This window comes from Caloenas nicobarica, chromosome 9, assembly GCF_036013445.1.
Source record: "Caloenas nicobarica isolate bCalNic1 chromosome 9, bCalNic1.hap1, whole genome shotgun sequence".
In the NCBI taxonomy this organism is placed as follows: Eukaryota; Metazoa; Chordata; class Aves; order Columbiformes; family Columbidae; genus Caloenas; species Caloenas nicobarica.
In genome coordinates this window covers 15,061,028-15,074,168 of record NC_088253.1, presented here as the reverse complement: position 1 = coordinate 15,074,168, position 13,141 = coordinate 15,061,028, and the positions used below count along the sequence as shown (strand labels likewise).

The 13,141-nt window shown below is 39.3% G+C and overlaps 1 protein-coding gene across 1 annotated transcript in view; it reads left to right on the top strand.

Annotated features, from left to right (window-relative positions):
* Window positions 1-13,141, top strand: part of ZNF536 (zinc finger protein 536) — a 183,595-nt gene that overhangs the window by 59,954 nt on the left and 110,500 nt on the right. Inside the window, exon 3 of the mRNA XM_065641111.1 lies at window positions 1,625-3,205. Coding sequence (XP_065497183.1) covers window positions 1,625-3,205 — 1,581 coding nt within the window. The remainder of the gene's footprint in view (window positions 1-1,624; window positions 3,206-13,141) is intronic.

Below are 13,141 nucleotides of genomic sequence, written 5' to 3'. Positions count from 1 at the left end.
GTCTGAATCGCGGCCCGTACCCAGCTGCGTTCGCGGCCAGTCCGCCTCCTCGCGCGGGGCTGTACGGGCATTCGCGTGTGCCGCTCTTGCATCTCATTAGTGAATTCCTGCCATCAGTGACAGGAGCAGCTTCCCAAGTATTAACCAGCCTTTCAATTCAGCCCGTAGCTCAAATAACAAAAGTCTGAAAGCCTTTCAATTTTGTTTTAAGCAGATTTTGAGGTTATTTGAAAACAGGTAACTTTCCAGCTGGTTTGGCGAGCTACATAATGTTATATAACATATGTACCGTGAAGGAAGTTTTAGAAACAAATCTTTCCATTATACCATTTGGAGAACATTTGCCTTTGTCTTTTGGATCAGGTAGGAAAAAAATCTACGTAGAGAAAACAGTTTCTTCTTGTGGAGTTTCCTCATAGAAATAATTGCCAATATTGACAGCTCACAGGTCTTTCAGATTCCTGTCACTTTTAGTGAGGATTTCCATACGTCTTTCTTTAAAAGTAATTCTGCATTGCTAACAAGTGCTCTGCAAAAATTTAGATGTACTTTTGCTTAGATGTACATTCTTTTTGGATATGTCTTTATGATTGTATGCGAATATTTATTATACATGTAACATCCTCTGCCTCTTTTAAAGTAGAGGAAGAACAATGAAAGTTTAGTGTGGATTTCAAACGTATTTAATTAATGAAATTCATCGTATGTGTTTTAAAACTCTATTCAAGGTAATCCTAGAAAAGCGTTTATGGTAGGTAAATTACATGTTTTACTACTTGAGCATTAGAAATGTCATTTGTATGAATATAAAGAACTGCAAAAACCAGTAGATAATGCTAATTTCAAATACAGAAACTAAATACATTTTGTACTTTTTTATTACTGGATTTCTTTTTTATTTTATTGACCACTTTTTATTTTAACTATATGTTCTTGCATGTTGCAATCATAATGTAGTGTAATGATATTAATATTTTATAGAATTTGTATTTATAGTTCTTTATTTAGAAACAATGCAGTAGGTCTGCAGATCTTTGAATCCTTCTGGAATGGTGCCCTCCAAATAATGATAAATTACTTGTGCAGTATGCCATTTGCTAATTATATCCATGATTTACTGCAGAGCAAGACTTAAATCATTCATTTCAGTCTTGCGTAACAGTGCCATAAAATTTTTAGGTTTAAAAATGGTTTCCATGTGTATAATTTAAACAAATTTTAGAGCAATTGTATACACAAAATATTGCAACCATCCATTTGTTACATTCTTTGTCTCTTTTTTTTAAGCTTGTACTTTTAATGATTACTATGGTTGAAATTGTTATGCTTCATTTTCATAATCATAGCTTTTAATTCTACAACAGTTTTCTACATGTTAGATTAAGAAAAAGATGGCTAATCGTGTGTAGATACCATGTCATTCCTGAATAGCCCCACATTCTGGAAACCCATTTTAGAAATATTCACTTTATGAATTAGTCTTCAATTAGAAAAATATTTTTTAAAAAATAATTATTAGCTCAAAGATCTTGTTTTCAAGCAGATAATGTTGATTTTTTTTTCCTCACTCATCTGTACAGTTAACTCTCTTTCTTTATATTTTTTTCTTTATTTATACCTATAGGTGAGAAGCCCTACAAGTGTCCACATTGTGATTATGCTGGTACTCAGTCTGCATCCCTCAAATACCACTTGGAACGGCACCATCGGGAGCGACAGAATGGAGCGGGGCCACTCTCTGGGCAGACTGCAAGTCAAGAACACAAAGATGAGACATCAAGTAAAAGTTCTGTGTTTATTAGACCAGATATATTGAGAGGAGCCTTCAAGGGGCTTCCTGGTGTTGATTTCCGAAGTGGCATGGTCTCACAGCAGTGGACGTCAGGAATGCTGTCTTCTGGAGATCAGCAAGGACAAGCAGCTGGCATGTCATCTGAAGTATCTTCAGAAAACATGAAGGGTTCAGACATATCTTCCAAAGGAACACACTTCTCTGAACTTGGCCGTGCTTACCAGAACATGGTTGGGAATGGTGTGAACTTTCAAGGGTCTTTGCAAGCTTTCATGGACAGTTTTGTCCTAAGTTCTTTGAAGAAAGAAAAAGAAATGAAGGATAAAGCTCTCTCAGATCCACTTTCAGCAAAGGGTCTGGGCTCAGAGGGTGGCGAGGAAAAGATAAATAGCAAGTCCTCACAGCGGAAAACAGAAAAGTCACAATATGAACCTCTTGACTTATCCGTAAGACCAGATGCAGCCTCCCTCCCAGGTTCTTCTGTTACTGTGCAAGACAACATTGCTTGGCATGGCTGCTTATTTTGTTCCTTTACAACTTCATCTATGGAACTAATGGCTCTGCACCTCCAGGCCAATCACTTGGGCAAGGCTAAACGTAAAGACAGCATCATAGGGAACAACAAAGACCAATCTAGAGAAGCTTCAGCCTTGGTTAATAAAGTGAACTTGCTCTCCTCTTCAGTGCAGTCCAGCAAGGAGGCAGTAGTTTCAAACATGCTGAGCCAGCTGGACTCAGCTTCTGAGAAAATGACCCAAGGACAAAATAAAGAGATCCTGGGAGAACAAAAGAGCACTGCCTGGCCCAGCCACATGGAATCCACTTTTTGTAATTTTACAACAGACTTCTATAAGCAGTTTGGTGTTTATCCTGGTGTTATTGGCAAAGGAACACAGAATTCTTGCACCAGTAATGAATCCGAAATAAAAACACAATCTGAAGATGACCCAAATATTCTGCTCTCTGACTCTGTAAATAAAAATGCTACTGATGACCTTTCTGACATAGCTTCATCTGAGGATATGGAATCTTCCAAGGAAGAAAACATTGAAGATGAGGACATTGACACAGAACCAGATATTATGAGTAAGCAGTTATCTGCCCTAAATAAAGAAAGCAGTGAAGGAGGCGACAATATGCAAAGTGCAGTCACCTCACAACCAACACAAGGGCTCGTATCACCACTGCCGCAAGCGTCAGAGAAGCAGTGGCACGGTCAGAATCTCCTGTCCTCCCATGACACTGCACAAGGAGTGATGAAACCCGAACAAGTTCAGGGTCCACAGGTCCTGGAGAAGCAGATGAACATGTTGTCAGTCCTAAGAGCTTACAGCTCTGATGGCTTAGCAGCCTTTAATGGACTTGCAAGTAGCACAGCAACTAGTGGATGTATCAAGAGACCTGACTTGTGTGGTAAGTTTTAGACCTTCTTTTAGACCATTTCAGAAAACACTTGTGCAGAATCATGAAGCTGCTCTTTAAATATACTTAGTCATGTTTGTTAGTAATACATTTTTTTAAATGTTCAACCCTGTGGGCCAAATTCTAGTCTTATATGTGGTCTAATCCATTGAAATCAGCAGTGCTGCATGCATATACTTATACAGGATTTTAGAAAGAACTCGCTTTTTAAACTAGAGTAGCAGCAATATAGACTATCTGTGCTAGTGGCATCTGAAGGGGATACTTACTGCTTCAGCATACTCAAAGGAGGAAAAAGTTTTAAAAAATTTACATGGTAACTTGCAAACTTTTCAGTATTTTGACATAAGTAAGAACCCAAGAAAAACACTGGATGCTTTGCCAAGCAAATTTGCTTTCTCTTTCTTTTTTTTTTTTTTTTCTTTCTTTGAATTGGGGTATGTTAAGTCACCACAATATTAATGAAATCAAATGCCAAGTGCATGGAATATGTCTACCTGTGGTGAAGAGTCTTTTTTTTTTTTTCTTTTCTTTCCCTCCCCCTTTTTTAAAGTTATGTTTTCATGATTTGTCTCGATGGCACCCATACAATAGCTGCCCTTTACTACTTTCACTATTCTAACTAGCAGTTATACAAATTGTGATCTGCCCAATTAAGAATATGCCTCCAGGTAATTAATAAAAAACACGACAATCAAACAAAACCACCTTTTACACTTATTAGTCTCTAATTTACAAAACTGCAGTCTTACTTCCTCATATCACACACATCATATTTGACATAAATGAAAGTTAAATCTATTTGGAACAGATGAGATTGAGGATTTTTTCAATTTAGCTCCTATTTTGTCAGCATAGTTCTTTTTTTAGAGTGTAAATCCTTTGAAAAACAGTATCACTTTAAAAAGCAGAGTCAGCAAAGGACACAAAAACTTCAGCATTGCTCGTTTCACTTAACATCAAACTAATCAGAAAATTTATTGTCAGAGCTGAACATGCATAATAAAATGTATTCCAGTTGAAAAAAAAAATAAAAGGTGATCAACGGTTATAAAGCCTGACAATTTAAAATGAAACCCTAGATGCGCAAACAATTAAGAATGATTACTCTGGTAAACTTAAGGTTAGTGGGAGCTTTGTCTGACCTTACTAGAATAGTATATGTGCTTAAAGCCATAACCCTTTCCTCAGGCCCCTCGCTGTTTATCCAAGTGTATTAGTTAGTCTGATAAAGAAGTCTGATTTCTCCTCACGAAGTTTATCTCACTTGTATTCTTAGAGCATTTTGACATCACAATATTGTCACTACTTAAGCAGAATCGTGAGCACAAGTATCTGCATGGCCTTATTTGTAAACTTCTGTGTCTCAATGCACTAAGAACCAATTCAGGTAGTTGGAAATATTTCCAGTTTCTTCAAAATCAGCAGTTACATTACTGATATTTTGAAAATAGTAGATAGTTGATTTAATTTGCAGCTGGTAAAATCCTGCTTGGATTTATTTCTATTTGTGGAGTACAATCAATCACTTACAAAAAAAAATACAGCAGAGAAATGGCTTTTTAAATAAACAAGTGAAAAAACTGGAAAACTAAGATTAGTTGCTCTGTACAAAATATCTTTATACTTCTTCCCAGTCATAAGATTTTTAAAACAAGACCAAAAAAACCCCTCCAACATTCTTATTGAAATGAAGTCATGTTACTTCTATTAGTTTTTTGTTTCATCTTTCAATCAGTTCAGCAGACTTTTTATGATGGCTTGAGTTTATATGATTTTAAAGACCATATCCCTTTCATAAGCTCTGCCCAGTGATAATGGATTTGACTTGAAGTATGAAGGAAAAAAAAAAAGACAACAGAAGCTTGTCTGTTCTACTTTTTAAGCCATTTTTAAATGGAAAACGCAGTGCGAGTCCTCCTTTCTCCCCCCTCCAAAAATAGCTTTTTAAATTCTTTACTGACATTCTGTTGAGTGTTTGCAGAATATAAGTATTAAGATTGACTATTTAAATATATTATTTCATTTTTCTCAATATCTCACAGCAAAAGTGGGTGAAAATGAACAAGCCCCTTGTCAGTTGTTCGTTTTCTTTTTGGTTGGCTTGGACACCACCCACTTGAAAATAGTGGTTTTGGGGAGTTTTCATTTTCTCAGTGACATTTTATGCTGTGAAATCACACTCCATCTGTGCATGCTAGTGTGGGGAATCTCACCTGATGTTCCTGCACTTCCAGATTAGCCATCAGGAGCGCCCTGTTCATTTATGAGCCTTCCTTCCCCCTTGCGCAAAGCCAATGACCACAGTCATCTTTCCCTTTGTCTCTCCTACTGCCTGAGAGATCAGAAAACTCGAGACCCACCTCCAGCACCCAATTCCAGGGCATGATTCTCGTGTTCCTTTGTATTTTGGGAGACTCCATACATTTGCCTTTCTTTTTACAGCCAGTGATGTGTGGGTTGTTGACATCTCAAGAGAGAACACTGATACGCTTGGTACAGTCCTTGCACAGTCAACACAGCAAGGCCTGGTGCCCTTTCTGCAGTCAGAACACAGTGGAAGTAAAATGGAAATAAAATATCTCAGCTTCAGTTATCTGAGGTTGTTTCTTTGATTGTCCACACTAACTAATTTCTGGCTGCATAAAAACAAGCTGGGATTTTCAGTGATCCTCGTGGATAATTTTTACCTTAAGATAATGGATCAGTTTTTAAGCACAAATCTTGGCATGAAAAGGGTTTAATTTCTAGAGGACGATGTCACCAAGTGACATTGTTGTTTTGGAAAGTCACCACACATGGGACAAGCAGTCCTCAGTTTCCCTATGTGTAGAATGAGAGAGACTGATGATGTACACATAATTCCTTTATGCTACTAGTATGCTTCAGGCTGTAGGGATGAAAGACACAATTAGGAAAGAGCCATAGTTACTGCATAATATAGAAATTTCCATGTCAAAATGCTGCTGAGAAAAATCACAAGTTTTTGTAATATATCTCCTTTACATATTTAGCAGAATAGGAAATAAAAGAAAGAAAGAAAGAAAATACCATTGATGAATTTTGAGTTACTCCTGACCTGTACTTGGTTTTGGAGCCTCAAGGAGGTATACCTAGGAGCCGATCTTGTTAATCTGTGCTACCATGCAGTTTCCAAGAAGACATTAGTTTCCTTGCTGGTTGACAGCCAGTAGCCCAGTGTGGACGGGAAGCCCAGGGTGATGGCTCCATGGCTTGGTAGCTGTCTTGAGCATCCACGTACTCTGCTTTCACAGCCCTTGCTTGTTTGAGAAGTTATGCTCAGAGGTTCTAGACCTACTTTGTGTTTAATTTTGGAAGACCTGTTTTCCTTTTCTTTTATGCTCTTCTTTTTCTCCACTTGTCTTCCCATATACATGCAGCTGTATCACAATCATGTTCTACCTCCTGTTCCAAGTCATTAACTTACACATGATTTGGACAGCATCTATTTACGATAAGACCCTTTCCTTTCTCTCCTCCTCTTTCAATTTTTCTGCCTTGTGTCTGAGATGGTAAAATTTCCCTGCTTGCATTTTCTGCTTGGAAAGTACCTGGGCTTTCAAAGAATAGCTGGCGCACCACAGAACTATTGGCCAGAGATAGTCCTGGGTGTTAGCTGGGTGCTTGATTGGATGATGATATTGAACCCACACTTAATGATGTCCAAAAGTTTTAGTTCCAGGTTGTCTCTGTAAATCTAATTTGCTTCCATTCATGCTTGCTTTCCTCTGCAATTAGTGCTGTTTTCTCCTGCGCAGGCTCCACCCCATCATCACTTATTTCACTGTATGGAAACAGGGCAGGGCCCTTCTGGTGTTTGGTAGCAGCTTTGGAGTTCTGATCCTGTAAAGGACTGAGCACTTTCAGTTTCCTTTGGAGCAGAAAGCATTCAGCATTGCACAGAATTATTAAAATGTTCAGCATTGTAACTTTCTGAAATACCTTCCAAATGTGGAACTGCAGCACAGACAAGAGGGCTGGGCAAGGGGAAGATCAATTGTGGCAGATTATTACAGCTTTATTGTCACATAATTACAGTGCTCTACCCCAATGTTTAAGTAGTGAATTTAGTTGTTGTAAATTGCTTATTGCCACAGGTGTCAAACCCAAAAAGATTATTATGCTAACCCCTTCAGAGCTACCACCAACATATAAAATACGGAAAAGATTTTTAATTGTTTGTGGTGGTTTCACTTGAATCTTTATTACAGCTCTTTTACATTATAAAATCCATATTAAACACAAGCAAAAAGCCTGATATATCCAAGCTCTAGGACAGCTACAAGGCAATGGAAGGTCATGCTACTGCAGCAAATTGTAGTACTCCTGCCCGTTTAAAGTGTCTCGCAATGCACTTAAGTAACCCAACATTTTGCCCTGATCTGCAGTTGGAGGAGTAACCAGAATATTCTTTTCCTTCAAGGCAGAATGAAATGATATGGAAGCTTTCCTGCAGACTTTTGTTTACTCCATTATGTTGATTTTGAAGAGGTTTCTGTAGTTTTGGTCAGCAGGTCCAAGGCCTGTTTTTATTGCATGATCTGTGCTGCTGAACGGGGAATCAGCACCTCAGCCCCGCGCCGGGGTTTCAGCCGCACTTCTGGATGTCGCAGTGCCATTTGCATGGCAATATCAAACCAAACTCATATGGCTTGCTTCCTTTTTTTAATTAACTGGGAATGCCAGTGATCCAGCGAAGTTTGTGTTGCTGGATAAAAGGGCCGGTCTGTGAATAGCATTGTATTTGCCAAATGGTTCGCTAGTCATTTCAGTACAAACAAATGGATGGTGTCTGTAAGTCTGCAAACACTGTTGACATTTAGCCTTGTTTATGTTACTTTGCTTTTGCTGCATATTTTTGGCTAGAAAAGATACTGTCTGAATCAACATTGACTTCCTAAGCAGAAGCTAAGGACCCAGTCTTGCATCTCTCATTCTTGATGAGTGGGACTACTTACATGACTAAGGATTGCAGAATCAGGTCCTATGTTTATTTGACTTTAAATTTCTTTGCTATATTTATGTAATTTAATTTGATTGTGTTTTGTTGTTTCAGAAATCAGTCAGGTGATAATTTCAGTATCACCATTTTGTTTACTGTTGAAAACTTTTATTTCTTACCGTTTTTCATGTTGCGGTGTAACATTCCTGTTCCATTTATGATTCTGGAAATTAACCCCTAAAATATCTGGTACAGCTAAGTGCTGAGTACCTTCTATTCCCAGTGAAACTGGAGGCATTCTGTCCCTCCTAGCACCAGATCTGAAAGGGGGATTGTGTTTGCAAAAGGAGGCCTTGGTATGTGCCTTGATTTCAGACATCAGTGACCAGTCGCACCAAGTCAAATCCCTAGCACAGAAAGGCTTTTATTTTCCTTGCAGAGACAAAATAATGGTGTAAGCTTAGAGCTGTATGATTTTACTCTGTTTCATCAGACAATATATTCTTATTGGTTTTGTCATATCCAGGTCAAATTTAAATTATAATTTAGGATTAGGCAGAGACATAGAGATGTTTACAGGTCTTTCCAAAGTGAGACAATGCTCTGGTTTGTGTTTTGGTTCAGGAATATATATTCTTGTGTCTGAGGTATAGTATTTCCTATAACTACTCATAAACAAGAACAATTTAGACATCTTTGTAAGGGAAAACTAAGTGTACAATTAATACCTATTATGAGGCCGATTTTAAACAATTAAGTTGACAGCAATTAGAATTTCACGTCACAGGCTTTCAGAAGTAAATAACCAAATTCATCTTTGTAATCTACGGAACTTAGGATACCTTCAAGTGGAGATGATCTTGTTATGCACAGCATTGCATATCTGGAGTTTCTGAGGTTTGCTCCAGCCTGTCTAGATACCTGTAGTACCAGGGGTGAAGAATTACCTGAGGCTTATTAATTGTTTCAGCGAAGAAAAAAATATATACCTTAAGTGTAAGCATTAATATATGTATACACAATACATCCACAATATATAACAAACCATCATAATAGTACAGAAATAGAGGTCCTGAATATGTTCTGTTATTTATGTGTTTGGCAAGCTTAGGGAATGGACTTTAGTATGAGTGAAAATTCTCTTAACATTTTTAAGGTTATTTATTGTCATTTCTATTTGAGTTTTTAATGGTCCTGTATTTTGTAATGCTTTAGCAGGAAAAAATACTGTAGTTATCTTTTTCATATTCTTTAAGCAATATTTCTAGCTTAATATATTGTGCCAGGCTTTCCAATATTAACCAAGAAAGACAGTAAAATTCAATGAACAGCACTCTTTGACATCCACAATTTAAAACCTGTGATTGAAGTGAAATGTGTAAACTTCTGGTGGGTTATCATGTGCTTTGGAATAGAGTATTGTCGGAAGTAATTAGAAAATATATTAAGGTTACCTGGTAATGAAGGTATGTAAGTTTTAATAATTGTTGCTTTCTGAATAAGTGTCAAACTATATCTTTAAATGTATATGGAGTTACAAGTTAGGTCACTTCTGAATGGAATGTAAAACAATACTAAAATGCTTCAATAACTTATCTCAGTGTTGCTAATAAAAAAAAAGCTGTTAACCATTAGTGCAGTTTTGAGTCATTTTGTTAATTCATTCAAGAAAACTCTCTGAGAAACTGTTGTACCTTTTGGTAGACAAAGACCACTTATGCAATCCACAGTTGGTTGATGCTTTGAGGGCAAACTCTGCAAAGCTACTTGTTGGCCTTGTAAAGGCTATTTATGAAAAATGCAGTTTTCCAAGGAAGGAGTGGTGTGTCATTAGAACGATGCCATGTACGGATAGGCAGGTATGTAAGGGGGGAGGGCATTAGACTTGTTTTCTCTGTCACAGAAAATATCTTGGGAATATGGGACCTGTTTCTCCTCTGTCACTATTAAAATCTAGAAATTTTTGTGGAGGCCACTGGGTTAAAAATGAGTAATGTGGGATGGTTAAGTGTGTAAGTATCAGCGCCTGGGTGCTTGGCCATGGTGAGCTGCATATTTGGGTCCAGGCCTGCAGCTGTAGCTTTAGTGAGCAACGGGCGTCCAACATCTATCCCAGCGGAGAAATACCGGGAGCATACAGCCCATGTGTGATCTTCTTTGGTTAATCTTGCCTAGCCTTACATTAAGTCACAGTTGTCAATACTGCAGGTAGCACTGAACTCTCCTTTTTGTTTCCCATGGAAAGCATGTGTGATAATCGTCCTGAGAGTAGCGTCCATCCTCAGACTCGTGTGCGATTCACCCGAGATAAAACAAGCATAAGATGACAAGGAGCCAGTGGTATCAGTGCCACTATGGTAAGTGTTTCCAGGATGGGACCCGTAAGAGGTGGCCCGTTGCTCTGTGCACCACTGAGTACGCGATGGAAGCTGAACGAAAACATGACTAGGGCTCCCAGTGTCACATCTTCATTAATGCTGCCAGTTTTGAATAGCATATTGGTACTTTTTTATTTATTCCACCAAAACACTATGAGTCAGGACCTGACATTTTAGTGTTCTGTGTCATACTGAGAAAAATCTGTAGTTCAGCAGTAGGACAATTATATTATTTTGGAAGGGCTAGAAATAATACAGCATTTGTGAGACAACTGTAACATTTATCCAGACTCAGTGTGAGATTGTTCTTCCTTTTATTTGGAGAGCACTTCCAAAAAAGTATCAACTAGGAGCAAAGGAAAAAAAGACAAGAAAAAGTGGCAATTCTGAATCCATTTAACCCCCGTAGGGTATATGCTCATCTTTTATAATACCACTGGCTGTTACATACCTAAACTTCTATGCAGTGAGCTGTGAATATAGTCCTTATTGTCCTATGGGCAATATGACTAAGGAAAAAATATCTCTGTAAAACAATGGAGCATTTGTCTGAACAGTGTAACCTCAGGTCCATAACATCAAATCTAAACTTGTAATTATACAGCTGCAGTCACACCACTCAAGTGAAGGCTGTGTCAGCACTTGTATTATATAAGAAGTCCTGTTTTCAAGGGTTGATGAGTCATATGCAAAAAACATTTCTCACTAAACAATTGTTCTGGTTGTTCCGAAGCGATGTCGAGGTATGAGCCTTTCCCCAGTAGGACATGGTCACATCTTCTACAAAATCGCATGGCTTAACTCGGCAGTTTATTTTGCTAATGAATGTATCTTTTCCAAGCTAGGAAATTACCTAGAAAGTTTGGGGGTTTGTGCATTTTTATTGTTGTCAAAAAATAAACTAGTGGGAAAAAACCCAGGGTGGGTAAGGTCTTCACTAGCAAGGATTATAACAGGTGAAACGCATCTTTCTCAGAAGCTATAAAATAAGATTTTTTTTGCAGTTTGTCATCTGCAATGTTGATTTAAGTTCTCTGAGCTGAGCTCTTCCTTAGAAGAGCCAGTCACAATTTTATTTTTTGAGATGCCTTGAAACTGAGCCTTTCAAGCTCACAGTAACTGCTATTGCCATTTGAAACAGCTGCATATTTGCTGGCAAGGAGCAGACAGGAAAGAGGTTTATTTGCAGCAGCACCACAGAGGTGGACATGGAGCACTGTGCATCCCTCCTGCATGACTGTGAAAGGAACACACTTAGGATTGAGACCAAACACCAGAAACCACAACCATTTTCCTACTACGTGAAATTTCTAGATTGGTGTGATGCGAGTGGCTTTGGCTACCAGATGCCCTTGCCCGGAGAGTTACCATCTACAAAAAGGTGTTCCTGAGGCCGCCCCCACCTCAGATATTTGCACCCAAGCCTCCTGGCCTGTCCTATTGTCCATGGAGCGAGACGTGGGCCAGCAAGTTTCTTTAAGCCGATCTCCTCTGATCCGGGGCGTCTGCAGTGCCGTTCCCTGCATAGAACGGCCATTGTTCAGCTCGCAGAGCAACACTGGGGTAGAAAATAGCGTGCCATGCTGGGGATCAGAGAGGGAATTGTTCCTTAATTATCTCTTACTGAAGGAGAAATCCAAGGCATGTTCCGATATGTGCCATGACTCTGGCAGAACACGAAATCTTTAAATAGGATTTGGGGAGAGGGGCTCATGTTCAGAAGCTGGCAGCCCTCACCCCTCCTGCAGGTCTACTTGTGATTCACTCACTAACCATGGAAAAGAAAAAGTTTTCTGCTTTGGATTCTCCATTGTGAAATGGAAAATAATGGTACTTATCTCCCTGGTAGGAGTGCTGTGAGGATAAATGAATTAATTAATGTTTGTGAAGCACTTTGAAGATGAAGAACATTATATAAGTCCTCAGTGTATAAATGCTTCCTTCTCTGATATAACTACAGTAAGCTATAAAAATTTATTGATGAAAATAAACACACATTGAAAATATGTGTTGGGTGCGTATATCCCTTCGATACCCCAGCAGCGTTCGTGAGCCCGATGTCCCGAGCAGCTCAGTGTGGTCAACCCGATGCCAAAACCTGCCCCAGCCTCAGCCTGCGCCGACCTGCCGGCGCCCAGGGGCTCTCTGCACATATTTTGGCTGCTGGTTTTTGACCACTGTGGCAGCATGCTGGCCCCGGCCGTGTTGCAGAGCTGTGCAGCACCAGGGCCCAAGGCAGGCGATGGCTCAGCAGCATCTCTGGCGGGTTGCTCAGCCCCTCGGCCACCACCAGCCTGTGGGTCCTCCTGTCCTGTTCCTGCTCGCCAGCCCCATGTTAGAACTGAGGACCTGCCTTGCTGGCTGCCACCGTTTGTCCCCTCCGTTTCAGTGTCAGGGTGATGCTCAGCGTTCAGCCCCCGCAGTGCTCGGCAGGTCCCGGTGTTCCTGCTCACGCTTGCTGATCTGGTGGCTGAACTGGCTGTTGCATGCTTTTTAATTAAATGGCAGTGACTTCAATTGGCTACTTGTAAGTTAAAATATTTATTACCTGCTTTTCAACATTACCGTCCTAGACTAGTCCTTGTT